The 27,940-nt window shown below is 45.2% G+C and overlaps 1 protein-coding gene across 2 annotated transcripts in view; it reads right to left on the reverse strand.

Annotated features, from left to right (window-relative positions):
• Positions 1-319: 319 nt before the first annotated feature.
• The window catches only part of cntn2 (contactin 2), a 213,938-nt gene continuing 186,317 nt past the window's right edge, over positions 320-27,940 (reverse strand). For both annotated transcript variants that reach the window (XM_048553134.2, XM_048553132.2), the window contains exons 18-23: positions 26,069-26,303; positions 23,627-23,742; positions 19,920-20,106; positions 12,124-12,236; positions 11,015-11,180; positions 320-5,812 (exon numbers count right to left, since the gene is read on the reverse strand). In XM_048553134.2, the coding sequence (XP_048409091.1) occupies positions 5,712-5,812; positions 11,015-11,180; positions 12,124-12,236; positions 19,920-20,106; positions 23,627-23,742; positions 26,069-26,303 (918 nt within the window). In that variant the 3' untranslated portion in view covers positions 320-5,711. The remainder of the gene's footprint in view (positions 5,813-11,014; positions 11,181-12,123; positions 12,237-19,919; positions 20,107-23,626; positions 23,743-26,068; positions 26,304-27,940) is intronic.

The raw sequence follows: 27,940 nt of genomic DNA on the forward strand, positions 1-27,940 counted from the left end.
GACTTTAACTGGAGAGAGCAAAAAGTTTGCACTGGGCAGTAATTTTGAAGGAGTTTGGTGGCAAGAACATTCTTGGAGTAATATCAGTGAATATGGGGCCAGGACAGATCAGTTGGATAGTGATGAATTGAGCTGCAGGAGACTGAAGGAGCTGGAGACCTGTCTAATAGATATGTCAATTCTACATTGGCAGACAAAATATAGGGTGTGGTCAGTATTGGAATTAAGCTGGGGGCAAAGGTGAAAAAAGTTCAGGCATGTTGGATGGTAGAGTCCTCAATTTTGGAGATGATTTCAGAATAAATTCCACTCAAATCCATTTGGAAGTCTTTGTAATACTTTATTAGGAAGAGGTTGTGGAGGCCAGGCTTTTATTTATAAATCAAATACAATATAGTACATTAATGTGTCTGATATTCTGAGCACATGAAGATGATTCATTCGAACTGCAACAGAAACATTCAGTTTTCTTGTGGAAGTGTTGAACTCCCTGTGAGCATCACAGATGTGGGTACAACTGTTTTTCCATTTAATATGAGGCATTAATTAGAGAAAGTAAATCTTATTCATTGTAATTAGTGAACTTATTTACACATTTCCATCAGTTCCAGTTCCTAATTCCCAAAGGTGTTAGAACGGTAATTAACTGCATATCTTCTTTATGAGTGTGAATGGTGGTAGCCCAAGAGTCTGTGGTTGGCTTTTATCACATGGGATACTCCCACCAAGTCAGCCTCCAGCCCAAGATCTGATCTAGTCGCCAGTTTCCCTCAGTTGCAGAATAGGGACAAAAGTTACAAAAAGATCATTCTTGAGTCCTTTCAATTAGATATTTGCTGACCTGGAACCCAACTTCATTTATCTGCGTGAACTTCACTTCCCTTCAAAACAACATAAGACTTAGGAACAGACTAGGCCATTCAGCCCATCAAGTTTGCTCCACCATAGGATTCTATGACTGACTGAGGCAGATTGCACCTCAAATTATCTATTCTCTGAAGAATGGCTTCTCTTACAACTCTGTCCTCACTCCTCTCACAGCAACACTGTTAATAGAGTAATTTGATGTCTCAACACTCTGATGATGAGCCAGAAACATTTACTCTAAACTCTTCCAAGGCACTGACGTTGTTCCTGTAACAATTCCAACATAGAACTTAAATGCTAAATTCTTTTTTTGGGAGAGAAGTTGAGAGTGAGAGATCTGTTGAGTAGGAGTGCATGCTGAGAGGATGGAATCTGTGTTAGTGTTTTGGAGTAGGATATGGCAACCCTGAAGTGTAGTTTTCATGAAGTGAATAGGCACAGTCAACTCGCCACCTAACACTCTGATGTGCACATTCTTACATTCTTTATTTGTTGGATTTTATACTAAAGTTCAATTAACAAGAAGGACTTCAATGACTCCTTTTTAATGGGGTGGACTGTCACCTAGTGACATTACTCAAAAGTGACGATGATACAAGATTTTCAGAGCTCTTCAGTTTACTTTTTGAGAAGGGTTACAGACGACTACAACCATTTCAAATCAAATTCTTCCCTCCCTGTGTTAGGTGTTCACACAATACAGTCATAGTTTCTACCCTTGGAATAGAAGTAAATTCTACATTCTGCGTTTGGCAGAATATTTACATTTAGCTCTTTTGGTTAATGTGATTGGGAAGTGCAGTTATAAGGACAGAATTAGCCCTGAACACCAACACATTAGTTTCACTGGTAGTACGACTAACAAAAGCACAATCACATTTTTTAAGTTTAGCCCTGATCATAGGTGCACGTGGGTGGACAGGGGTTGCTTATGGAACACGAGGAGCGATTAAACTCTTTGTCCAAGTTTATCCCCTGTGTTCAAGACCCTCCCCCACTGCAGAGTACCTCAGTTGGTTCAGACCTCTTGTGGTAATGCATAAATGCATAGCATGTTAGAGTTATGTTCAGTCCTGTGCTCCTTCATTTGCTAACAATTAATGCCTGTTGATCCACAAGGTGAATTCTGATTCTTCCATCTCTATCCTAAGATTTTGATGTCGCACCCTCTCCTGACCCTATAGTTGAGAACTGCTAACTCAGCATAGAATCTGGAATTAAATTTCTGGTCCAATAATAGCATGTAATTTCTGACTCAAAGAGGCTTTTTGAGTGTCGCTTAACATGTCTGATCCAACAATGAAAACAGCCTCAATATTTTCAGATTCCTTTCTCAGTCTGTAGCTCAGTGCCTACTGTTCTCTCTCTCCCAAACACAAAGGTCAACCCCTTTCCTTTAATCATAACCTGTTATAATCAGATTGCTTTAGTATTGAAAACTTGCCAGTCTCTCTCTCTCTTGCTCATGCTTTATTATTGAGAGATTTTTAAAAACAAGTTTTGTCATGGGATGTGTGCATCACTGACAACATCAGCCTTTGTTGCCCATCCCTTAACTGCCCTTGAATAGAGTGACTTGCTGGGGCCATTTCAAAAGGCCACAATGTGTCAACCACATTGGGGCCTGGAGACACATGGAGGCCAGACTGGGTAAGTAAGGGTCATTCCCTGAAGGAAATGTTAGCTAGTGAGCAGGAAGCAGTCCAGTTTCCGGATGGTTACGAAGAAACAAGAAGGATCAATGAGTAGGAGACCCTGCTCCCAGTGTGCAGCTTCACTTTACAGAAGCTTAGCTTGGAGTTTGAGGCTTGGAGAATAGTTCCCAAAAGTTCTGTTCATTAGCTTCCCTGTTGCTCTCATTAAGTGAAATTGGAAAAAAGAGTAACTGTTGCAACTCTCCAAGTGTTGCTACGACTTCATCCACTTTGTGTAGACAGATTGGAGCAACATGTAAATAAAACCCAAAAGAACTGCGGATGTGGCTCTCTAGGAAGTCCCAGTGATCTGGAAATGCCTTTCACTTTAATGACCTGAATATTTCAACCGCCTCCAAAGGCTGCTCATTTAAAGCCTCGTCAATTAAAATGGTGAAGGAGAGTTCTTGTTTATTTCACAAGAGGGACACTGTGTCATTGTGAATGTCACACACTCAACAGCATCAGTCTTTCCTCCATTATAATTAGCTGTGTAAAACTGTCTATTCAGTAATTGTTAATGCTCACTCCCACCATCCACCAAACTCCTGGTGCTTGGAAACTCTGGTTATATTGCACTAAGGGTCCAGTTACTGAGATATACGAAGAAAAGCACTACATTCTGATACTCACAAGTCCTTCAAATATTGAACTATAATCCCAAACACTTCGCTCTTGAGCCTCCAAAACAAATGTAACATACAATTAAATTAAATAAATTAAACATATAATCACCTTTCCACCAGGAAAAGTTTTGAATTAAGACCTCATCCTGTACAGATCTATAATCAAACCCACCTAGATGCTACAATTCTACTCTATGTGCTACTCTCATTCCCCTCTTCCTGCTACAGGCTAAACCTACCTTAACTATGATATTCCTCCACCCACTCAGATCAATCACCAGTCTCTTCCCGACTCAACAATACACTGCACTCCCGTCCCTTGTCCCCACTCTTCTCCTTCCTACATCATCATATCTCATCTGAACCTATTTGACCCTAACCCCAATAATAATCTAATCTTGCTCTTTATAATTCTTGCCCTCTCTTCCCCAGTGGCAACTGACAACCACTTCTGCATGTGGAAACAGACAGGCACCAGCAATCTATAAACTACAATGCTGGCCACAGTCCAGTCGCTGTTTCATTGTAGTACTGGTAGCATCATTTGATTGGCTGCGTACCAAACATCACATCTCGAAGGTCAACACCTGACTCGTTGCTAAGCTGCCTTCAGTTTTGAAGAAAGGTGCTGTTGAGGTGTTTTAAAGGACACTAGATGCTATCAAGATAATTGTGTCATGTAATCTGAAACGTAAAAAATGGTCTCTTCATGATACAAGTCTAAAAGTGTGGCTCCTTTAGTTTGTAGTTGAGTGTAGGCAAACCTGAACTGAGTGACATTTTCTAATTAGCCTGTTCAGAGATGTTATGACACACCTCTGGAGCAGGTGGGACTTGAACTAAGGCCTCCTGGTTCAGAGGTAGGGACATTAACATTTTACCACAAGAGCCAAAAACTCAAACTGGCTGATTTTGTCACCCATTTAGGCCGCCTACATTCAGTTAAAAACTACCACATCCTCACTTTCTCCACACCAATGTTAAAATCAGACTATTTCTTCCATTGCAACTTGTCCAAAGACAAGAGAGTATCTGCAGTCAATAAATCTGATGAATGAATGACTCTGATCCTGTCTGGGAGAGTTGAAGGTGTCAGATGTATTGACATTGCCAATTACGCGATTGTTCCATTGCGTTCCTAAAGCTTGAGAACCAGGGCTGGCTGTACCACTCCAGCACACAGGAAGAAAGGGACTCAGGTCTGGATAAGGCCATTCAGTCCCTCCATCACTCGGTTGGATCCTTTCGAATTTGTACTTCAACTCTTTCCACAGTTGTGTTACCATAACCCTTAACACTTCCCTGCCTAGCAAATATTGGGTTTGTCCACATCCAATTGGGATCCACAGAGACCCTTCATCTCTGGCCTCAACAGGGAACTGTTGACTACCCCATAGAAATACCAACATTTGCTCAAATGTCAATGAACACAGTTCATCAAAACCATTGATGCTGAATCACTATGTCAACAAAGGATGCCAGCTCTATTGGTTCAAATGGAAAACTGTGTTGGGGTTCATATCATAGGACACAGGAACCTGCGGAGGCCATTCAGCCCCTTGGGCCTATAGTAAGATGATGGCAGATATGTGACCTGAGTTCTTTTACCCACTTTTGCCCTTTACTCTTTAACAACTTTGTAAAAACTTAGTCAATCTTAGTTGTAAAAGTAACAGTTGCTCTATCTGCTGTTTGTGATAGCTCCAAGTCTTTACCACAAGGCGTGTGGAAGCATTTTCTGATTACATTCCTGAAAATCTGCTTCTAATTTACAGGCTAAACCCACCAGCCCTAGGCCTAGGTTCCCTACTGACACAGACAGTTTCTCCCTATCTACCCTACTGGTTCCCCTTAATAATATGACAACCTTGATCATATCACCCCTGAATCTTTTATGTTCCAAGTGATACAACCCTCATTTTTTAAATCTTTCCTTGTAAATTTAACATTTTGGATGGGGTGGGGTGTGGGAAAAAATAATCATTCAAGTAGATTCACTGGCTAAGTAAATGGGAGGGGAGGCCCAGAAACCTTGGAGATCTAATGGCCAAAAAAGAATTGAGATTTGAAACTTCATGGATGCGATACATTCTGCGAAGTAGCTAGTATCTCATGGAATCTCCCTGGGCCTCGGAAACTCTGTAACTAAGAACTTTTGCTTGGATTGTGCATTGTACTGTATATACAAATGTACAGTGCTGTGCATAGTATAAAGAAAGATTGTTCTATACAGCTCAATCTCCAATCTATTGTGGTCCAATTTAACTTCCAGGTTACTACCTTCAAATCAAATTGATTATGAAAACATTTCATTGATGCGTTCCACACATTTTTGTTTTACAAAAAAGTTTTTTTTTCCACATTTCTTTAGTAAGACTTTTCCCCAGTCACCAAATGTATGAAATTTTCTACCTAAAATTGTCAGACAAATGTCACATTTTAATACTATAAACAGTTTGGTGTTGGATGGCTCATCCTTCGTTGGGAAATGGCGTGCAGCAACGATGCAGGTGAGTGGTCGCAGTCAGAGCTCCAGGCAGCCAATGGTAGTAAGTGTTAGTATGGCAGTGAAGAGGAAGTTGTGGAGGACTTCTACCCCTGAATTTTCCACCATCATGCTGGTGCCTGCAGATCAAGAATGACATTATTATTCAAAAGACTTGCTCCGGCAGGACTTTGCCACATTGCATGCTGGGTGAAAAATGGATTGCACGGGTCTTGCTTGCTGTTGAATCGTAATCTGTTCACTCAGAGTTAACATCGGAGTAGTTCAGATTGGTCCCAGTCCAACAGCACTGGTTGAATCAATGGCATTGACTTACTCACCCCCACTGGGGCTGTATAGCAACTTCTGGGGCTATCCTAATGAACTTCTATGCATCTAAAAGAATTGGGGTCTGGGGGACAGATGGATAATTTCAGGCTTTGTGTAGAGGAGTATGTGCCAAGTGCATATGAGCCGGGGACTTGGTGCTTTGGAAGTGCAGTTTCATTTTTGGCTCACGTTCCTTTGGTTTCCCATTGGGAGTGAGAGATTAGTAAAATTAAGTTGTGAGTTGGATAATTGTTGGCAAAGTCTTATGGTACAGCTGGTATACAGGCGCACATTGTGAGAGCACGTGTCTGAGAGGGCTATGTGGACTTTAGGAGGCACTCATGTTCCATTCCTGATGTATTGATTGCCCTTGACTCAAAACCTATTCGCTCAGAGTTAACATTAAGTGTTTCATTTCAGGTGCAGCTTCACAGCAATGGTCAAATCAGCTGCTGGAAAACAGGACTGGAATAGTTAGGTGATTGTTTTTGACCAGCATGGACTCAATGGGCTGAAGGCATCTTCATGTGCTACAGATCTCTATGAATCTGTACTGAGGAAATCAACCTGGGTTATCACACATTCCGGACACAAGCAATGCAACCCTTCATTTGGACCATTCCCAATCTATGTTACCAGGCCTGTTGTTAAGATCCTGTGTGCTCCATTCTGACAGTTGTTGACCTCTTTGTTTTAAACGAGTAATGAACATTGTCACAATAGCGCACAGGGGCTTGAGGTGAAAATTGATAACCCATGCCATTTGTTGGGTTTTATATCAACTCCCAGCCTGCAAAAGACAATTAACAGACTTACGCCTGGACTTATAGGGGATAGTTAAACCTGTAGCCTGTTTGGCTCCAACAACATTATCTCTAGCTCAGTTGGCTGGAAGGCTGGTTTGCAATGCAGAGTGATTCCCAAAGTGTGGTTCAATTCCTGCACTGGCTTAGGTTACCATGAAAGACTCTCCTTCTTAATTTCTCCCCTTGCCTGAGGTGTGGTGAACATCGGGTTAAATCACCACTAGTCACTTCTCTGTAATGAAACAGCAGTTCTATGGTTTGGTATGACTATGGTGACTTTGCCTACATCTCTTTGACACAGAAATAAACTGTGATCGTGAAGTGATGGAGACAACAATGTACTGGTCACTTGAAACATTTGACCAAGAATTACCTGAGCCTGGCCAGATATAATCTCTTGGCCAGTGTGAGGGAGTGGGATGTCACAGAATGGAGACTGCAGTCAGGGAACAAACTGGAATGGGGATGGGATGGGAGATGATGATCAAGCGAGGGCAAATCCCAGGTTATTGAAGTCTCTGTAGCTGCTTTGTAGGAGGTAAAGGAAAGGTTACTCTCAGCTGCTGGTCTGTAAGGAAGACTAGGATTGAGATAAAGTGAAGAGACTTTCTGAAGAAGGAGTAAACTGGACTGAAAGCATTAGCCCTGATCCTCTCTCTACAGATCTGCTGAGTTTTTCCAGCATTCTCGTTAGGTTAGAATTTCAGAACCCACAGTATTTTGCTTTTACATGGGATACAGCCCTCCTGGAATACAATCTTTCTGCTTGGCGAATCTATCCTGATGGGGAGGCCATTGCTCCTTGTCACCCACCTCTCTTTCTCCAATTCCCTGCAAATCCCACTCTCTTCCCTCTTTCTCCCAATACCGCTTCCTCCTTGCCCCATTCAGGTCTTGACCTAAACAGAATTTCTGGCCCTGATCTCTCTTTGACGTCATCAGGACCTTGCATCTAACAAAGGCCTTTGCTACCTACCTATGGATGCCCTCCACCTGTTTAACTTCAGGACCTGGTGGGAAGGCAAGTGGGATGAAACGGGTTAAATGCTCCCGCCATTTTAACATTCACTCCCTCTCGGAACTTCTCGTTTCTGCCCAGTTAAAGGGTTACGACTGGGGCTCACAGCAGCTGCTGGCGCAGGTGAGCTACAGCTTAGTTTGCAAAGTAGTTTACTTCTCACAAACATCTAACGTCAGTCATTTAAACCTAGCAAGTGATTCAAGGTTGCAATGAGCTCCCCCATGCTCACAAGCAAGCAAAGTGGCCCCCAGCAGACGCTACATGTGGGTAAAATGCTGTGTGGAAATGTTGATCCAACATGTCTGGGGCCTGTTACACGTTCCCTCAAAGAGTATTGTGCTCCCAGGAGAGTCCATCAGTGAGGCAGACAGAGAGATAAACACATCAGCAAAACCCATGGGGGAAGGAGTGATGGAGACTGACAGGCGCCTGTAATCAGGCTGAAAATTTACTTAAAGAACAAACAACTGGACCTGATTACCCCAGAAATACTCTTGTCATTAGTTTACCAAGTCTTTCAAAATTTGAGGCACCTCAAACACCTAAGCCCCCCCTTCTCCTTCAACTTGATTCGTGGAATCACAGAGTGGTCATAGCATAGGCAGGTGCCATTTGGTCCATCAAGTCTGTGCTAGCTCTGTGACAGCAACTCAGTTGATTCTGCTCCCCTACTTTTTTTCTCATAACCCCGCATGTTCTCTTCTGATGGTCTTCTAATTCCTTTTCGAAACTCAACAGTAAGTCTGCTTCCACCCCGACGTCAGTCAGTCCATTCCAGAATCCAATTCCTCACTGTGTTAAGAAGTTTTTCCTCATGTTGTCATTGCTTTATCTTTGTCAATCACCTCAAATTGTTGTTCCCTGGTTCTTGAGCCAATGGGATAAATGGTTTCTTCCTAACTACCTTGTCCAAAACACTCACTGTTTTGTAAATGCATTACTGTTTTTAGTCCACAGAGGTAATCCTGTGCTGCGAGTCTGTGCCTTCACAATAACTGGGGGAGTACAGGTTATCTCAGCTGACCAGACAACTACTGGTTGGTTTTCAATGTCAACAGCATGACTTCAATTTCTGCACCTGCTGACGGCAGCACAGTGGCTAGCACTGCTCTCTCTCAGCGCCAGGGACCTGGGTTCAATTCCAGCCTCGGGCAACTGTGTGGAGTTTGCACATTCTCCCTGCGTCTGCGTGGGTTTCCTCCAGGTGCTCCGGTTTCCTCCCACAGTCCAAAGATGTACAGATTAGGTGGATTGGCCGTGCTAAGTTGCCTGTAGTGTTCAGGGGTGTGTAGATTAAGTTGGTTATAGGAAATGGATCTGGGTGGGATGCTGTGAGGGTCAGTGTGGACTTGTTGGGCCAAAGGACCTGTTTCCACACTGCAGGGATTCTATGGTATCACGAAGAACCGTCTTCTGTACCCACAGGTGAAACCACCACCAGCTGTCTCACTGATGGAAAAATGATGGGCTATGACAACTTTGCTCTTAATTTCTTGACGATGAAGAGGACTTCCAATTGTGACAAAGCTTGACCCATGAGAAAGCAGAGAAGCCCTCTATTGATCTTATCCTGCCTGAAATGGTCACAGCAAGGGTTCCAACTGTGACATTGGGTCAGCCTGTATGTGAGTATAAGGGTATATCTGCCATGGCTGGGAAACTTTCCTTACAATTGACAGTGCAAAGGAGTTTGAAGGAAGTTAAGCTGGTAAACACAAACCCTTGTTACTTATTCACTGCACGCCGACCTTGTCCTTACCCCACTGACAAACTGCTCCCTGTTTATACTGAGATAACAAAGTGTGGAGCTGGATGAACACAGCAGGCCAAGCAGCATCTTAGGAGCACAAACCTTGACGTTTCAGGCCTAGACCCTTTTCTGATGAAGGGTCTAGGCCCGAAACGTCAGCTTTTGTGCTCCTGAGATGCTGCTTGGCCTGCTGTGTTCATCCTGCTCCACGCTTTGTTATCTCAGATTCTCCAGCATCTGCAGTTCCCATTATCCCTGTTTATACTGTGTGGCTTAGTTCCCTCTAGCCCCTACCCTCACCCACCATCACTAGAAAGCCTTTCCCTTACAGTTGAATGATGGTTACAGTGCAAACGCAAGCCATTTGGCCCATAACGTCTGCCAGCTCTTTGTAAGTGCGACTCGAGTACAATGCTACATTAACCCAAGAGACTATGAGATGCCAGTTCTCCTGGTTGTGATATAAACTATTAGGCAAAAGGTCTGGACCGATATTGCTTTGTTAATAATAGTGAAACAGAATAAGAGTTAATCACTGAGGAATGATTCCTCTACTTTACTACAACAGTGCAATTCAAATTACAAATCTCAGCACTGGACCAGAACCAGATCAGCCTCATCTCTTTGGGCTTTCTCAGGTCAATTACTGAGATTAAATGTAGGAGCAGAAGTAGGCCATTCAGCTCATTGAGTCTACTCTGCTATTCAATGAGATCATGGCTGATCTGATAATATCCAACCCCACTTTCCTGTCTTTTCCCCATAATCTTTAGTCCGCTTACTTAATGACCTAGCTTTGACAGCCCTCTGTAGTAAAGAATTCCACAGATTCACTCATATCTGAGAGAAGAAAAGAAGATTTAGTATCAGAAAGCAACAACCACATTAAGTGTATTCAGAAGAGATAGTGGGGCAATGGTGATGTTCCTGGATTTGTAAATCAGATGCCTAGATGTATGCAGTGGAGACATGGGCTCAAAACCCATCTTGACAGTCAGAGGGTTTTAAATTCAATCAGCGAATCTCGGTAATGGAGACCATACAAAACTGAATTACCATCAAAGAACAATCTGGCTCATTTATGTCATTCAGGGAATCTGTCATGGTTACACAGTCTGGCCCAGCACCAGTGTGGCTGATTCTGAAATGGCCTAAAATGTCACCAAGTTATAGGTGGCTCACCACTACCTGCTCAAGGGCAATTAGAAAAGGGCAATAAATGCTGCCAGTGATTCTCGCATCCCAAGTGTCAATTAAAAAGAAAGGAACTTTTTTTGTTTTATGAACACAAGTGATAGCTGTGAGGTGAGAGCTTCATTGCCTCTGAATGGGCTGGATTCCACATCGAACTGTTCCCACTGGCTCTGCCACCACCTCCTCATCTTTCAGTTCAAGTCTCTGTCAAAGTTTGGAGAGAGTACGGAGTCATGCTGACCTGAACTCTTCGATATTCGTATCTTTGCAGCTGCACCATCTCCTCCTTCTCCAGATGCGCGGATCATCACCAGGTAGCTCATGTCGTTGGTAAATGGGATTTGCACTGAGTTCTTACTGGTTTCTATCATTTTGATTTCTGATTGATCTTCAGCCTTGTACAGCACCTAAAATAACAAACAGTTTTTTATTAGGATAGCTGTTAGATTACACAGAAAGGCTTGCATTCATCGCACTGTCTGTAGCACATCCCACAGAATTGCTCCAGTGTTTTACATGTGATGAATGATTTCTCAAGTTGATTTTGTGTGTGTGCACATGTTATGTATGTGTATGTATGTATGTATGTATGTATGTATGTGTGTGTGTGTGTGTGTGTGTGTGTGTGTGTGTGTGTGTGTGTGTGTGTGTGTGTGTGTGTGTGTGTGTGTGTGTGTGTCTGTGTCTGTGTCTCTGTGTGTGTTTTTGAAGAATATATATTGACCTGGACAGTGAAAAACATTTCTTCTTTAAACAGTGGTAAGGAAACTTTCTTTTCCACTGGAATCACTGGAAGAAATTTTCCTGGAATGATAAGGCAGAATCTTTTCCATGACTGGGCTGAACTTGTGGCACGGTGGATAGTGTCTCTGCCTTTGAACCAGGAAACACCCAGTTCAAATCTCAATCCAGGGCTTGACAGCCGAGCAAGATATGTTTAGCATGTAGTTAAACAGGTTGGGTATCAATGTGTAAAACCTTTCGACCCTACACCAAAGCAGGCAGTTAGAGCTGGGAGAGATTTCTGGTTAGCCGTGTGAGAGAAGGAACCTGGTGTCTCTCCCATCACTATCCACAGGCTACAACGTGTTCGTAAAACTGTACATTGCCACAGCGACTTAGACTCTCGGTGGCGGGGGTTGAGGGCGTGGTGGGTTCAATTGGTACAGTCAGTTGAATGAGCAGTGTGGATCAAACTGGCACCAACAGCACAGGGTTTGAATGTTCTGTTTGGGATGAGTTGGATTCGGGGGTAATGTCCTACCCATGGCTGGAGATTGTGTCCCTTTGGCAGAGAATTAAAAAGATCAAGAACTGTATAAGCTGACATCGAATTTCCCAAGCCCCTACCTTGTATCCATCCACAGCAGATTCATTTTCAAAGGCCTTGACGTGATCCCATTTGATCTTGACCCAGGAGCCCACTGACCTCCAGGAGATTTTACCTGGTGGACGGTTTGGAGCTGAGAATACAAAAAAGCAGAAAATTAAACTCGTGGCTTCAAGGTAAAACTGGACCAAGTATACACAAAGCATCCACCTTTGGAATTCTCCAGGTAATCAAATGAAATGAGGTGAACATTTTGGGCACTAATAATCGTTAGTGTCATCTACAATTAACGCCTTATTAAAGAAGCAGATGAGTTGCATATGCAGATACCCAGAGTCCCAGGCTGTGTATACACTACTGGTGACTTGTGCACAGGTAGTAATTCCAAAGAATAAGAGCAAAATAGAATAGACATGCCCCCATTCTTCAGCATGTGAACAGACCTCGCTAACCAGAATAATAACTGATAATGAGCATTACACACTCATTCCAGGGTGACGCTAAGGCGTTTCACAAAATATGATGCCCATGACGAACGCTTAGGCATTTATGAATGAGGTTTATGTGAACAGGGGGAAATTCCTGATGGGATTTTATTTTGCCATTTCTAAATTCATTAATAGGCTAATCAGTATTGTTAGCTAGGCCAGCACTGTGGTTGACTCTTAACTGCTCTCTGGGCAATTAGGGATGGGCAATAAATGCTGCCTGGCCAGCGACACCCTCATCCTGTGAATGAATTTTAAAAAATGCATTGGCCAGCCCTAATAGCCCAGACAAGGTGGTGGTAAGCCAACTCCTCAGAATGTTGCACCCCACGTAGGGTAGTGTTGTTGGGAAGACAGGTCTCGAGAGTGAGTAGCCCCAGGAGGCAAATCCTGTAAACGTGGTGAAAGAGAACACAAGACAAAGAACTGCAGATGCTGGAAATCTGAAACAAGAACAGAAATTGCTGATGAAGAGTCACTGGACCTGAAACGTGACCTTTATTTCTCTCTCCACAGATGCTGCCAGACCCTGCTGACTTTCTCCAGCAACTTTTATTTTTGTTGTAAAAGGGATACTGGTCAGGCCCATTTTGTACATTTCAAAATGGAGGTTCCATACGACCAATAGATTCACTTTCAAGTATGATATCTTACCACTTGTTTCCCCTTTGGAAGGCTGTTCAGCCCTTTAAGTTTGTTCTGCTATTCAACAGGTTGAGTATCAATGTAAAATCCTGCCAATAAGATCACCGTTTGTTTTGGTTGGGGTCACAACTCCACTTTCATGTCTGTCCCCAGTAGCCCTTGGCTCCCATGGCCACCAAGACCCTTGTTAACACTGCCTTGAATTAATACAATGGCCCAACTTCAGATGTTTTCAGGGGAAGAACATTCCAACATCTTTAAAGAGAAATAATTTCTCCTCAACTCAGCCTTAAAAGCGATACCTGTCAATAGGAATTTTACAAAAGGAATTACAGGCATTTGACCCAGTGACAGTGAAGATACAGTGAAGTAGTCATCAGTTAGGATAGTCAAAAAATCCCTACAGTGTGGAAACAGGCCCTCCAGCCCAACAAGTCCACACCGACCCTTGAAGCATCACACCCAGAACCATCTCCCTATAACTCCTGATCACTACAGGCAATTTAGCACGGCCAGTCCACCTAGCCTGCACATCTTTGGACTGTGGGAGGAAACTGGAGCACCCAGAGGAAACCCATGCACACACGGGGAGAATGTGCAAACTCTACACTGGCAGTCGCCTGAGGGTGCAATCGAACCTGGATCCCGAGCTAGACGGATAGGAAACTGGCTGGGCAACAGGAGACAGTGAGGTGTAGTGGAAGGGAATTTCTCAAAATGGAGAACTGTGACCAGTGGTGTTCCACTGGGATCTGTGCTGGGATCACTGTTGTTTGTGATATACATAAATGATCTGGAGGACGGTATAGATGGTCTGATAAGCAAGTTTGCAGATGACACTAAGATTGTTGGAGTAGCAGATAGTGAAGGGGACTGTCGGAGATTACAGCAGAATATAGATAGACTGGAGAGTTGGGCAGAGAAATGGCAGATGGAGTTCAATCCAGGCAAATGCGAGGTGATGCATTTTGGAAGATCTAATTCGAGAGCGAACTATACAGTAAATGGAAAAGTCCTGGGGAAAATTGATGCACAGAGAGATCTGGGTGTTCAGGTCCATTGCACCCTGAAGGTCGCTATGCAGGTCGATAGAGTGGTCAAGAAGGCATATGGCATGCTTTCATTCATCGGACGGGGTATCGAATACAAGAGTCGGCAGGTCATGTTGCAGTTGTATAGGACTCTCGTTCGACCACATTTGGAATACTGCATACAATTCTGGTCACCACATTACCAAAAGGATGTGGATGCTCTGGAGAGGAGATTCACCAGGATGTTGCCTGGTATGGAGGGCGCTAGCTACGAAGTGAGGTTGAGTAGATTAGGATTATTTTCATTAGAAAGACGGAGTTTGAGGGGGCGACCTGTTTGAGGTCTACAAAGTCATGAGAGGTACAGACAGGGTGGATAGCAAGAAGCTTTTTCCCAGAGTTGGGGACTCAACCACTAGGGGTCACAATTTCAAGGTGAGAGGGGAAAGGTTTAAGGGAGATATGCGCAGAAGGTTCTTTACACAGAGGGTGCTGGGTGCCTGGAACTTGTTGCCAGCGGGGGTAGTAGAGGCGGGCACTTAAGATGTATCTAGACAGAAACATGGATGGGCAGGGAACAGAGGGATACAGATTCTTGCAAAATAGGCGACAGGTTTAGATAGAGGATTTGGATCGGCGCAGGCTTGGAGGGCCGAAGGGCCTGTTCCTGTCCTATAATTTTCTTTGTTCTAAGACACAGTGAAAATGCTAGATTCAGACTTTAGAAAATATACTTAATAATAAAAAACTGAAAGAACTGCTGAAGTCAGAAATATTTTCAGAAATTGCTGGATAAACTCAACAGGTCTAACAGCATCTGTGGAGAGATGTGGGCATTCCTGACTACTTGGAGAAGGTAGTGGTTCTCAGGAAGGGTCACTGAATCTGAAACGTTAATTCTGATTTCTCTGCACAGATGCTGCCAGATCTGTGGGGAGTGTTCCATTATAGTGATGTGGCACGGTGGCTCAGTGGTTAGCACTGCAGCCTCATAGCACAGCAATTTTACCAGCAATTTAGGTTTTTGTTTAGAAAATGCTTTTCTGGATTGAGAGGTTTAATCTTCACAGCATGTTACGGCAGTTGATGTTTTTGAGAATGAATTTCTTCCATTGCAAGAATGCAAACTGTCTAAGGGGCTTTGCATGCTCTGCTTCTAAAGGCTGTTAGCTTGACACATGTGTGTGAGTGCTGCCAGCATGTGAGTGGGGAATGTGTGTAGGCAGTGCATGTTACTGTATTGTGACCTGCAGATGGGGACCACATCATTACTTTAAATTAGATTAGATTAGATTCCCTACAGTGTGGAAACAGGCCCTTTGGCCCAACAAGTCCACACCGCCCCTTGAAACATCCCACCCAGACCCATCCCCCTATAACCCATACGCCCCTGAACACTACAGGCTATTTAGCATGACCAATCCACCTAGCCTGCACATCTTTGGACTGTAGGAGGAAACCGGGGCACCCGGAGGAAAGCCACGCAGACACAGGGAGAATGTGCAAACTCCACACAGACAGTTGCCCAAGGCAGGAATCGAACCCGGGTCCCTGGCGCTGTGAGGCTGCAGTGCTAACCACTGAGCCACCGTGCCGCATCACTATAATGGAACACTCCCCACTTGCCTGGACGAGCTCCAATGCCACTCAAGAATGTCAACATCACCAAAGCAAAGCACCTATTTAATTGGCGACAAAAACAGAAGATGCTGCAAAAGTTCAGCAGGTCAGGCAGCATCTGTGAAGAGAAATCAGAGTTGACATTTCAGGGCCAGAGATACTTCCTCAGAACTGATGGTAATCGGTTAGATGTTGTTTTATAAGCAGATCGGGTGGGGGAAGGGTAAATGAGACGTGGGCATAGAGGCCAAAGACAGAGAAAAACGGTTGGACAGACAAAGGAGTGTATAACGATCAGGCTGGAAGGGTGAACTGCTGTTAATGAAGACTTAGTGGCTATCAATAATGGCAAACTGTGTGATAACAAGAGCTCAAGATAACAAAAGTGTGGAGCTGGATGAACACAGCAGGCCAAGCAGCATCTCAGGAGCACAAAAGCTGACGTTTTGGGCCTAGACCCTTCCTTAGAGAGGGGGATGGGGAGAGGGAACTGGAATAAATAGGGAGAGAGGGAGAGGCGGACCGAAGATGGAGAGAAAACAAGAAAACAAGGCATTCCACTCCCGCACATCCCAGATGTCCAAGTTCTTCAAGGACCGCAACTTTCCCCCCGCAGTGGTCGAGATTGCCCTTGACCGCGTCTCCCGTATTTCCCGCAACACATCCCTCACACCACGCCCCCGCCACAACCGCCCTAAGAGGATCCTCCTCGTTCTCACATACCACCCCATCAACCTGCGGATACAACGTATCATCCTCCCACACTTCCGCCATCTATAATCCGACCCCACCACCCAAGACATTTTTCCATCCCCACCCCTGTCTGCTTTCCGGAGAGACCACTCTCTCCGTGACTCCCATGTTTGTTCCACACTCCCCTCCAACCCCATCACACCCGGCACCTTCCCCTACAACCGCAGGAAGTGCTACACTTGCCCCCACACCTCCTCCCTCACCCCTATCCCAGGCCCCAAGATGACCTTCCATATCAAGCAGATGTTCACCTACACATCTGCCAATGTGGTATATTGTATCCATTGCACCCGGTGTGGCTTCCTCTACACTGGGGAAACCAAGTGGAGGCTTGGGGACTGCTTTGCAGAACACCTCCGCTCGGTTCGCAACAAATAACTGCACCTCCCAGTCGCGAAACATTTTAACTCCCCCTCCCATTCCTCAGACGACATGGGCCTCCTGCAGTGCCACAATGATGCCACCCGAAGGTTGCAGGAACAGCAACTCATATTCTGCTTGGGAACCCTGCAGCCCAATGGTATCAATGTGGACTTCACCAGCTTCAAAATCTCCCCTTCCCCCACCGCATCCCAAAACCAGCCCAGTTCTTCCCCTCCCCCCACTGCATCCCAAAACCAGCCCTACTCGTCCCCTCCCCCCATTGCATCCCAAAACCAGCCCAGCCTGTCTCTGCCTCCCTAACCTGTTCTTCCTCTCACCCATTCCTTTCTCCCAACCCAAGCTGCACCTCCATTTCCTACCTACTAACCTCATTCCACCTCCTTGACCTGTCCATCTTCCCCGGACTGACCTATCCCCTCCCTACCTCCTCACCTATTCTCTCCTCTCCACCTATCTTGTTTTCTCTCCATCTTTGGACCGCGTCCCCCACTCTCCCTATTTATTCCAGAACCCTCTCCCCATCCCCCCCTCTGATGAAGGGTCTAGGCCCGAAACATCAGCTTTTGTGCTCCTGAGATGCTGCTTGGCCTGCTGTGTTCATCCAGCTCCACACTTTGTTATCTTGGATTCTCCAGCATCTGCAGTTCCCATTATCACTGATAACAAAAGCTGGTGTGTGGGGTAGGGGGCTAGGACACGGGACAGTTCAGGCCCTCAAATTATTGAACTCGATATTGAGTTGGTGGGGGGCACTGCACGGTCCCCAAGGGGAAAATGAAGTGCTGTTCTTCCAGCTTGCGTTGAACTTCTTTGGAACACCACAGCAAGCCAGAGACAGAGATATTGGCTAGAGAACAGGGTGATGTGTTAAAGTGGCAGGCAACAGGCAGCTCAGGGTGTTTTTGCGAGCAGAATGTAGATGTTCTGTGAAGTGGTCACCCAGTCTAGGCTTCATTTTCCCAATGTAGAAGAGACCACATTGAGAACAGCAAATGCAGTAGACTAGATTGTGGGAAGCGCAGGTAAAGTGCTGCTTCACTTGCGAAGCATGTTTGGGCCCTGAGTTACTGGGGAGAATACTCAGCCCCCTACCTCACACACCAAACCTTGTTATCACATAGCCTGCCATTACACACTTCCTATTGTTGGCCACCAACAGTGTTCATTAACAGCAGTTACCCTCCTAGCCCGGTCATTATCGGCTCCTTTGTCTGTCCAACTGCTCTTCTCTCTTTTTGGGCTCTAACCCTACCTATCATTTACTCCTTCCCCCTCCCCCCAACCTATCTTCTGCATATAAACCAACATTTTCCTAGCTGCCATCAGATCTGAGGAAGGGTCACTGGGCCGGAAACATTAATTCTGATTTCTCTTCACAGATGCTGCCAGGCCTGTTGAGCTTTTTCAGCAACTTCTGTTTTTGTTTCTGATTTACAGCATCCACAGTTCTTTCGGTTTTTGTTTATTGGGCACCCCAGCCTCCATCTTCAACTTCACCCTCTTCACCACCTATGCACAATACAGGCTTCACGTACAGGACAGAAGATGCACTGCAACAACTTAACCAAGCACCTTTGATGGCATCCATCCATGTGATCTCTACCGTGCAGAAGGATAAGGGCAGCAGATACATGGAAACTCTACTACCTGGAAGTTCCCTTCTGAGCCACTCACTCATCCTGACTTGAAACTGTATCTCTGTTCCTTCAGTACCATTGGGTCAAAATTCTGGAAGTCCCTTTCTAACAGCACTGTGAGTGTGCAATTAAACAAGGCACTTGGCACTACATTCTCCAAGTTGTCAGTGATGCCTACACCCCCTGTATTAACATATTTCTTTCATTGTAGATTCCTTTGGCATTCAGTCATGTCAAGATTTCATCCTCCAGTCACACATTATTTATACAGGTTGCATATCCTTTATCGGCATTTCAGATAATCAAAAAGACCTAAAAACCAAAGGTGTTTTCAAAAGTGAACCTGAGCAAACCTTTGGACGCTCCTGGCTTAGGCCCTTTGGAAAAAACTTTGTTGGGCCCAACTGGGAAAGTCTTTTTGATTTAGTGTGTCAACAAGTTCATTTGGGACCGGTAAAAAAACATGCTTTTAGATCTGTTTCGGCCAAGTGAAGATTTTTACCAATGGATTCAAATTGACTTGAATAGACCTGTAGGGGTAAGTTTATCTGAAAACCAAAAATATCCCTTATTCAAAAACTAGTTGGTGCCGAGATTTTCAGATAAAGGATTCCTGATCCGTACCTTCAAACTTTTGAAAGGCTTGAGTTATGTCTCCCCTCCACTTTCATAAGATCGGAATAAATAACAGCAACAGGATATTCAGTCCAACTAGCCTGCTCTGCCATTCAATAAAATCATGGTTTATTTGATTGTGGCCTTTTCAGCTTGTCACTGCTTGATTCCTTGTCAACCAATATCTTGTGATCTCTTTTCACCTCTTCCATCAGCCAGAAGTTACAAAAGATTAAACACACACACCATCAAGTTCAAGAACAGCTTCTTCCCCGCTGTTATTAAGCCTCTCAAATTTCAAATCTAGTGTCAATCTTGCTTTTTGTGCACCTTCTTTGTGGCTGTAACTTTGTATTGCTCGCTCTGTTCAGTCACCCTATGATCTTTGTATGGAACGATCTGCTTATACTGCATGCAAAACAAAACTTTTCACTGTAACCAGCTACATGTGACAATAATAAATCAAACTAAAAAAAAATCAAATCAATACGTTTTCTTCAGTATTCTAACCACCCTCAGCATCGGGAAACTCCTCCCCATTATCAGTGACTATTTCACGTCCAGGAGTAGTTGACTTGAGTGGAAGATTAGGCCTTCGATTCTGGCACACGCTTTAATATGAAGACACCAGCTCTATACTCACGTGCTTTCTTTGTGGTGACAGTTGTAGAGGGACTGGAAGGACCACTCCCAGCGCTATTGTAGGCTCTGACTTCCACATGATATAGAGTGCTGGGCTTCAGGCCTGGGACACGAGCTGACAACTCCAGCCCTGGCATTCTAACGCGATCAGCCGAAGCTTTCTTATCGTTGTCTCTCCAATACCTGATCTTTGGAGGTGAGAAAAGTGATAAACAAAACAAAAACACAGAGGAGAAAGAAATTGAGGAGGGTTAGAAGAAAATAACAGAGTCAAAAACAAAGCATTGGGTAAGTTGCATCAGATTGTTTCCAATTAACATCTTAGAGGGTCATTCTGACTGTGCACCTTGATGTAGAATAGGTCAGTGAAGAGAGGTAGTAATTTAGTGGCACTGGCGTTAGACTAGTAATCCAGAGAGCTGGGTAAGCTTAAAGCCTTAAGGAATGGAAACAACCCTTTGAGACTGTTCTGCCATTCATTTGGATCATGACTAATCTGATATTCCTGCCTTTCCCTGTAAGCCTTGATTCCTCAATTGACCAAGCATCTATCAATCACAGCGTTAAATATAGGGAGGGATTTGTCCCCACAGTGCTCTGTGGAAAGCAGTTCCAAAGACTTACAACCCTCTGAGAGAAGAAAGTCCTCCTCACTGCAGTCTGAAATTGGCACCCCTTAATTTTGAGAATATTCTGGGATTTCCAGGTTCAAATCCCAGCATGGCAGATAGTGGAATTTGAATTCAATAACAAATCTGGAATTAAAAATCAATTGTCGTATAAAAAACTATGCAGTTTGTTTGTGTCCTGGAGGAAGGAATCCACTGTCTTTGACCTGGCCTAAAGTGGACTCTAGACCCACAGAAATGTGGTTGACTTTGAAGCAGCTGAGAAAGGCACTCGGTTGTGACCAAGGGCAACTAGGGATGGGCAGAAAATGCTGGCTCAGCCAGCGACACCCACAACCCATGAGTGAATTATAAAACAAAGATGCTGGAAATGAATTTTGGTCTGATTTTTAATCAACCTGTTATCATGCATGACTGGGGGAGGTGGGACTTGAACCCAGGCATTCTGGAACAGAGGAAGGGATATTACTATTGCACCTCAAGAGCTACTTCCCAATTGTATAAGTAGGACATCCCACTTGATTGGCACCCCATCCACTGCCTTCAACATTGTCTCGTTTCACCACTGTCACACAGTGGCAGCAGTCTGTACCATTTACAACATGCACTGTAGTAACTTAATCCTTCAGAAGCACCTTCCAAGCCTGCAACCACTAACATTTAGAAAGACAAGGTCAGAAGGTGCATGGGAGTGCTATTGGCTGCAAGTTCCCCTCCAAGCCACACACACCAGCCTGACTTGGAAATATATCGCCGTTCCTTCAGTGTTACTGTGTCAGCCTCTGGGAATTTCCTTCCCAATGGCGCTGCCATCGTCCCTGCGTCCCAAGAACTGCAGCAGTTCAAGAACGCAGCTCACCATCACCTTCTCCAGGGCAATCAGGGATGGGCCATCAATGCTGGCCCATTCAGTGACACTCACATCCCACGTAATTGCCAGAGACCTCCAACTCAACAAAACCCAACCCTTGGTATAAACTTCAGTCTCCTGTCTATTTCCATGCAACATATCAACTCCCTTTGGATATTATTCCACTACTTGTTTCTGCAATGCCACAGCGATGTGCAGCAATGAGCAGGCAGGTATGGAAAGGGTTACGTCAATGCTCTGAGACTGAGCTGCACCTGGTCGTCATAAAGATGACACTCCCCTGGAATGTCCCCAGCAAGGGAAAGGTCCCTTTCTGTCATTTCCAAATTTTGGAGATGTCCCTTCACAATAATGTTGAGAGAAAATGTAGTATTCCCAACTTGTTCTTCAATATTCCTCTGTTCTCTGTTTATAAAATGTAAATAACACTACCAACAGCCACGGTAACTGATGTCATTGGATATATTCTCTGGGGAATTCAGAGATAGATAGATTTTCTGAAGAAGGATCCAGGCCCGAAATGTCAGCTTCCCTGCTCCTCTGATGCTGCTTGGCCTTCTGTGTTCATCCAGCTCTACACCTTGCTATCTCAGGGGAATTGCTCTGTCTGAGTCACTGATTTCTGTTGATGTTGGATCCAGTCTTTGCCTTAGGGCTGGATTTGCTTTGTTCTCGTTGTCAGTTTTACACACTAACACAATGCCACGAAGCAGGAACAATGATACCCATCTGTGTGCAGTGGCACAGTCAAGATTCCTGTTGAATCATAGCACTCTTGTATACTTGTGTGTGAAAGATTGTGATCGCTGTCCAAAATGGCTGCTCGAATTGGGAGAACGCACTGCATTATCATTTAGGGCATTGTGAAATTCCTCTGAGCTCCGGCGATGTGATTCGCCTGAAGCATGGTGAGAAACCTCCAGGGGACAGGGTCGGGAGGATTTTTGTCACAATCTCTGCACAGTGCTGTCTCCTGTGCTTTCAGCTAATACTGCCCTCTTCACACTGAGATATTACTCAGGTAGCAGTATGTGTCTGCACACACACTGATCCCGAGGCTCCTTCTCACTTCAACTGATTTGCTAAATGTTGATCTTGCCTGGCGCACACCCTGTGCGATGTAACTTGTATGTCTCCATCTAGATTTTCCTTTAACCCTATGATCCGGTCTGTGTGGAGTTCGCACGTTCTCCCTGTGTCTGCGTGGGTTTCCTCCAGGTGCTCCAGTTTCCTCCCACAGTCCAAAGATGTGCAGGCTGGGTGGATTGGCCATGCTAAATTGCTCACAGTGTTCAGGGGTGTGTAGATTAGGTGGATTCTAGGGGGTTAGGTCTGGGCGGGATGCTCTGAGTGTCGGTGTGGCTTTGCTGGGCCGAACGGCCCGTTTCCACACGTTAGGGATTCTACGATGATGACTATGATCTGCTTGCACTGTTTGTAAACAAAGCCTGTTCACAGAAAGTTAACATACTGCTCTCAATTACAATGTCTAAGACCATTCTCTTCACATAGTAATTTGAGACTGGTGCCTGGGGGACAGTAAGAACTGCCAATTCTGGAGTCAGAGATAACACAGTGTAGAGCTGGAGGAATGCAGCAGGCCAGGAAGCATCAGAGGAGCAGGAAAGCTGACATTTTGGGTTGGGACCCTTCTTCACAAAATTTTCTGGCCTGCTGTGTTCCTCCAGCTCTACACCTTGTTATCTCAGACTGGTGCCTTCCCTCTTCCTGATCATAGAATCATACAGTAAAGAACAGGCGCTTTGGCCCATTGAGTCCACACTGACAAAAAAATACTTTCCAGCACTTGGCCCTTAGCTTTGAATGTTACACATTTCGAATGCTCATCCATGTACCTTTTGAAAAGTTGTAAGGTTTCCCATCTCGACTCCCCTCCAAGGCAGAGCACGGCTGACCCCCACCACCCTCTGGGTGAAAAGCCTTATCCTCGAGCCCCCTTGAAACATCATCCTGCCTTCCACTTTAAATAATGCCTGCTCATAACTGACCCTTCAACACAGGGGAATAGCATCGTTCAATCCACTCTCTCAATGCCCCCAGCCCCACAACCCCCACCCTTCTCAGGCACACACACAGTTGTTCCCTTTATGAAGAGTCATCTAATCAGTTATGCCTTCACAATTCACAAACTGCATTCAAGCACGCACAGAACATGCAAGCAAGGGGATTGACCAATCGGCAGCTCACCTCATAGCCCAGAAGAATACCATTCATGGTGACCTGTTCGACAGGACGCCAGCTCACCTCAATTTCGGAAGAGGAGAGGCTTTTGGCTGACACCTCAGAGGGGGCAACACTCGGTTCTGAGGGGAGGGAGAAAGACTGGTGAGTAATTTGTTGAGAGATGGGTGTGATGGATAGTGGACCATCAGACTGTACAGTAAGTGGCCTGTGGACAGGACACATTGAGGAATTTACATTTCCAACATTCACTCTTTTGGCCAACAATTGAGGGCAGTGTGAGGCAATGGAAGTCAACTGGTGTCCATTTGGTCGTACTGCCTCTTGTTAAGATTCCTCGTGATGAAGCAGCACTCATCATCCATCATAAGTCTTGAAACCATTCTTAAGGAAGAATAACAAGGCTTTGGAGAGAATGCAGATGGGGTTTGCTGGAAATGGATGACCACAGTCAGGAACATGGGAGCAGCAGATGGCCTTTCAACCCCTCGAGCTTTCTCCACCATTCATTGCTGATTATCTACCTCACCACCATATTCCTGCATTATCTCTATATCCCATGAATAATTAGTAACTATTAATCTCTGACTTAAACTTACTTAATGAATGAACTTTCACAGCCCTCTAGGTGGCCAACTCTAGAGACAGACCATCGTCTAGTGAAACAGCTCTTCCACATCTCAGTCCTAAATTACTCTAACACTGTGTCCCTAGTTCCAGACCCCACAGTTAGGGGTTACCTGGAGAGGTAACCTGAAACAACAGAAGGTTATTAGGAGAGGTAACATGGGGATAGCAGGCAGTTATCTGGAGAGAAAAAAAAAGTTGCTGGAAAATCTCGCACGTATGGCAGGAAAGGGGAAAAAACAGAGTTAACGTTTCGGATCTGGTGACCCTTCCTTAGAACTGGAGTTATCTGGAGAGGCTAGAAAAGCAGAAGGTCACCTGGGGAGCTAACCCAGGGGAAGCAGAAAGCTACATGGACAGACTGGGAAGCAGGAGGTTACCGGAGAAGTAGCTTGATATGCAGGAAGCTACCTGGAGAGATTGTAGAAGCAGGAAGTTACCTGGAGAGGTAACCTGTGTGTACGGGAAGTTACCTGGAGAGGTAGCCTGTGTGTACGGGAAGTTACCTGGAGAAAGTGGGGAAGCAGGGAGCATTCTCTGTTGGGTAGAGATGACAGGTAAGTTTGTAAAGTTGTTCAAAACTTTGCAGGGTTTTGACAGAGTGAACTACGAAAGCCTGTTTCTGCCAAGAGAAAGGTCAGTAAGCCGAGGACCACAGGTTTAAGCTAAATCAAGTCCAGGTAGGAAATTAGGGAAATTTTGACATGTGTTGCATTTAGATTTATAACCCGTACTCTGAAAGGCTGGGGGAACCCAATAACACCATTCAAATGGAAATCCGATTTTAATTCCTGAAAAGGAGAAGTTTATTGAATTACGGGGAAAGAATCGTTGAAAGGTTACAAAACAGGAGGCCATTCAATCCATCTTGCCCATGCTGGCTCTATGCCAGAGCAATTCCATTAGTCTCACTCCCTCACCCTCTCTCTATAGCCCTGTAATCATTTCTTGCACTTAAAGTGATTATACAACTCGATTTTAAAAGAAAAAAATTGTATCTGCCTCCACCACACGATGCAGCACATTCCAGATTGTAACCACTTGCTGAGTCAAAATATTTTACTCAATTTCACTTCCGGTTAATTGATAATCACTTAAACTGCTGTTCTTTAGTTCTTGACCCTTCTGTCAATGGGAATTAGAATCTCAATTATCAGGCTGGTTCGGACCCCTCGTTGTTTTGAACACCACTGCCAAATTTTCCCTCACCATTCTCTTCACTATGGAGAACTCCAGCCTCACCAACTAAGCCTTGTCATTGAAATCTCTCCTCATTCAAGAGTATGTGATTGGGACTGATTGGATAGCTCTCTCAAAGGGGCAATATAGAGGTAATGGGCCAAACTACCTCCTACCATACTGTAATTCTCTGAATAAATTACCCAAATGGTTTGGCACATCTAAAATTACAGGGAAAAATGACAGAAACACGAGGACAGGAGTCGGCTATTCCAGTCCTGGAGCCTATTCCACCGCTCAATATGATGATGGCTGATCATCCAACTCAGTCCTCTGTTCCCGCTTTTGCCCCACGCCCTTTGATCCCTTTAATCCTAAGAGCTATATCTAACTCCTTCTTGAAAACATTTGATGTTATGACCTCAGCTGCTTCCTGTGGCTGACAATTCCGCAGGCTCCCCACTCTCTGGGTGAAGACATTTCCCCTCATCTTAGTCCTACCCTGCCTTCTCAAGGCTGCGACCCCTCGTTCTGGACTCCTTGGTTATTGGGAAAATGCTCCTTGTGTTTGCCATGTTTAGCTGCAAACGAAATTATGAAGTTCAGGACTTGAGCACAGAGGGATGGGAACAGCGGCCTTACCTTCTTCTGCAGAGTAGACAATCGCAGGCTGACTGTACGGCCCCTGACCCTTATTGTTAAAGGCTTTCACCTTCACCTCGAACCGGCTGTACGATGCAATTGTATCGTTCCGGTAAACATAGCGTGAGGAATCAGCTCCCAGAACCTTTGCGTTCTTCCATTCCCTGGTCCCTTCTTTTCGGAACGTGATGATGTAACCAAATCCATCGCCATTCTGGTACTCACGAGGCACGGGCTGGAAATGAATCGATTAATAAACGGGAAAGTTAATGCTGAGAGAGGCATTTCAAACGCTCAGCGGCCTGTGACTCAGTGGTTAGCGCTGCTGTCTCACAGCGCCAGGGCCCTGGGTTCGATTCCAGCTAGTGAGTGTCCGTGTGGAGTTTGCACATTCTCCCTGTGTTATTCTCTGGTGAGGTGCATTGGCCATGCTAAATTGTCCATAGTGTCTTAGGGACAAGTAGGTTAGGTGGATTAACCATGGGAAATGCAGACTTGCAGGGTTAGGGTAAAGGGGGTGGGTCTGGATGGGATGCTTTCTCAGAGGGTCAGTGTGGACTCAATGGGCCAAATGGCCTGTTTCCACACTGTGGGGCTTCTTTGACTGCACATTTCCTGAAGGAGCTGGTCCTTATTTGTGCCAGTGATTCTAGCCTCATATTAAGCATTTGTCCACGATCCATCATTGACTTACAACTGGGCATATTGGGCGTGTGCTTTAATCACAGGGGCATTACAAGTGAATGTGAAACAAAGACAAATTGCTGGAGAAACTCAGTAGGTCTGGCAGCATCTGTGAAGAGAGAAACAGAGTTAACATTTTGGGTCCAGGCCAGACCTGCTGAGCTTCCCTGGCAATTTCTGTTTTGCTCCAAATTCACAGCATCTTTGTTTTATTTCAGGTGAATGTAGTATTCTTTGATACAGGAGGAACTGCAGATGCGGGAGAATCTGAGATAATAAGGTGTAGAGCTGGATGAACACAGCAGGACAAGCAGCATCAGAGGAGCAGAAAAGTTGACGTTTCGGGCCTAGACCCTTCTTCAGAAATGGGGGAGGGGAAGGGGGTTCTGAAATAAATAGGGAGAGAGAGGGAGGCGGATAGAAGATGGATAGAGGAGAAGATAGGTGGAGAGGAGACAGATAAGTCAAAGAGGCGGGGGATGGAGCCAGTAACGTGAGTGTAGGTGGAGAGGTAGGGAGGAGATCGGTCAGTCCAGGGAGGACGGACAGGTCAAGGGGGTGGGATGAGGCTAGTAGACCAACCAAAACAGAATCCGCTCGTCCTCACGTACCATCCCACCAATCTCTGCATCCAACGCATCATCCCCCGACACTTCCACCATCTGCAATCCGACCCCAACGTCAAAGACATTTTTCCCTACGCACCCTCAGCTGCTTTTTGGAGGGATCACTCTCTCCATGATTCCTTGTTCGCTCCACACTCCCCTCCCACGCCACCACACCCGGCACTTTTCCCTTCAACCGCAGGAAGTGCTACGCCTGCCCCTACACCTTCCCCCTCACCCCCATCCCAGGCCCCAAGATGACTTTCCACATCAAGCAGATGATCACCTGCACATCTGCCAATGTGGTATACTGCATCAGCTGTACCCGTTGTGGCTTCCTCTACATTGGGGAAACCAGGCGGAGGCTTGGGGACCGCTTTGCGGAACACCTACGCTCGGTTTGCACTAAACAACTGCACTTCCCAGTCACAAACCATTTCAATTCCCCCTCCCACTCCTTAATCGATATGTCCATCCTGGGCCTCGTGCAGTGCCACAATGATGCCACCCAAAGGTTACAGGCACAGTGACTCATATTCCGCTTGGGAGCCCTGCAGCCCAATGTTATCAATGTGGATTTCAC

Source organism: Stegostoma tigrinum, chromosome 21 (genome assembly GCF_030684315.1).
Source record: "Stegostoma tigrinum isolate sSteTig4 chromosome 21, sSteTig4.hap1, whole genome shotgun sequence".
Lineage (NCBI taxonomy): Eukaryota > Metazoa > Chordata > Chondrichthyes > Orectolobiformes > Stegostomatidae > Stegostoma > Stegostoma tigrinum.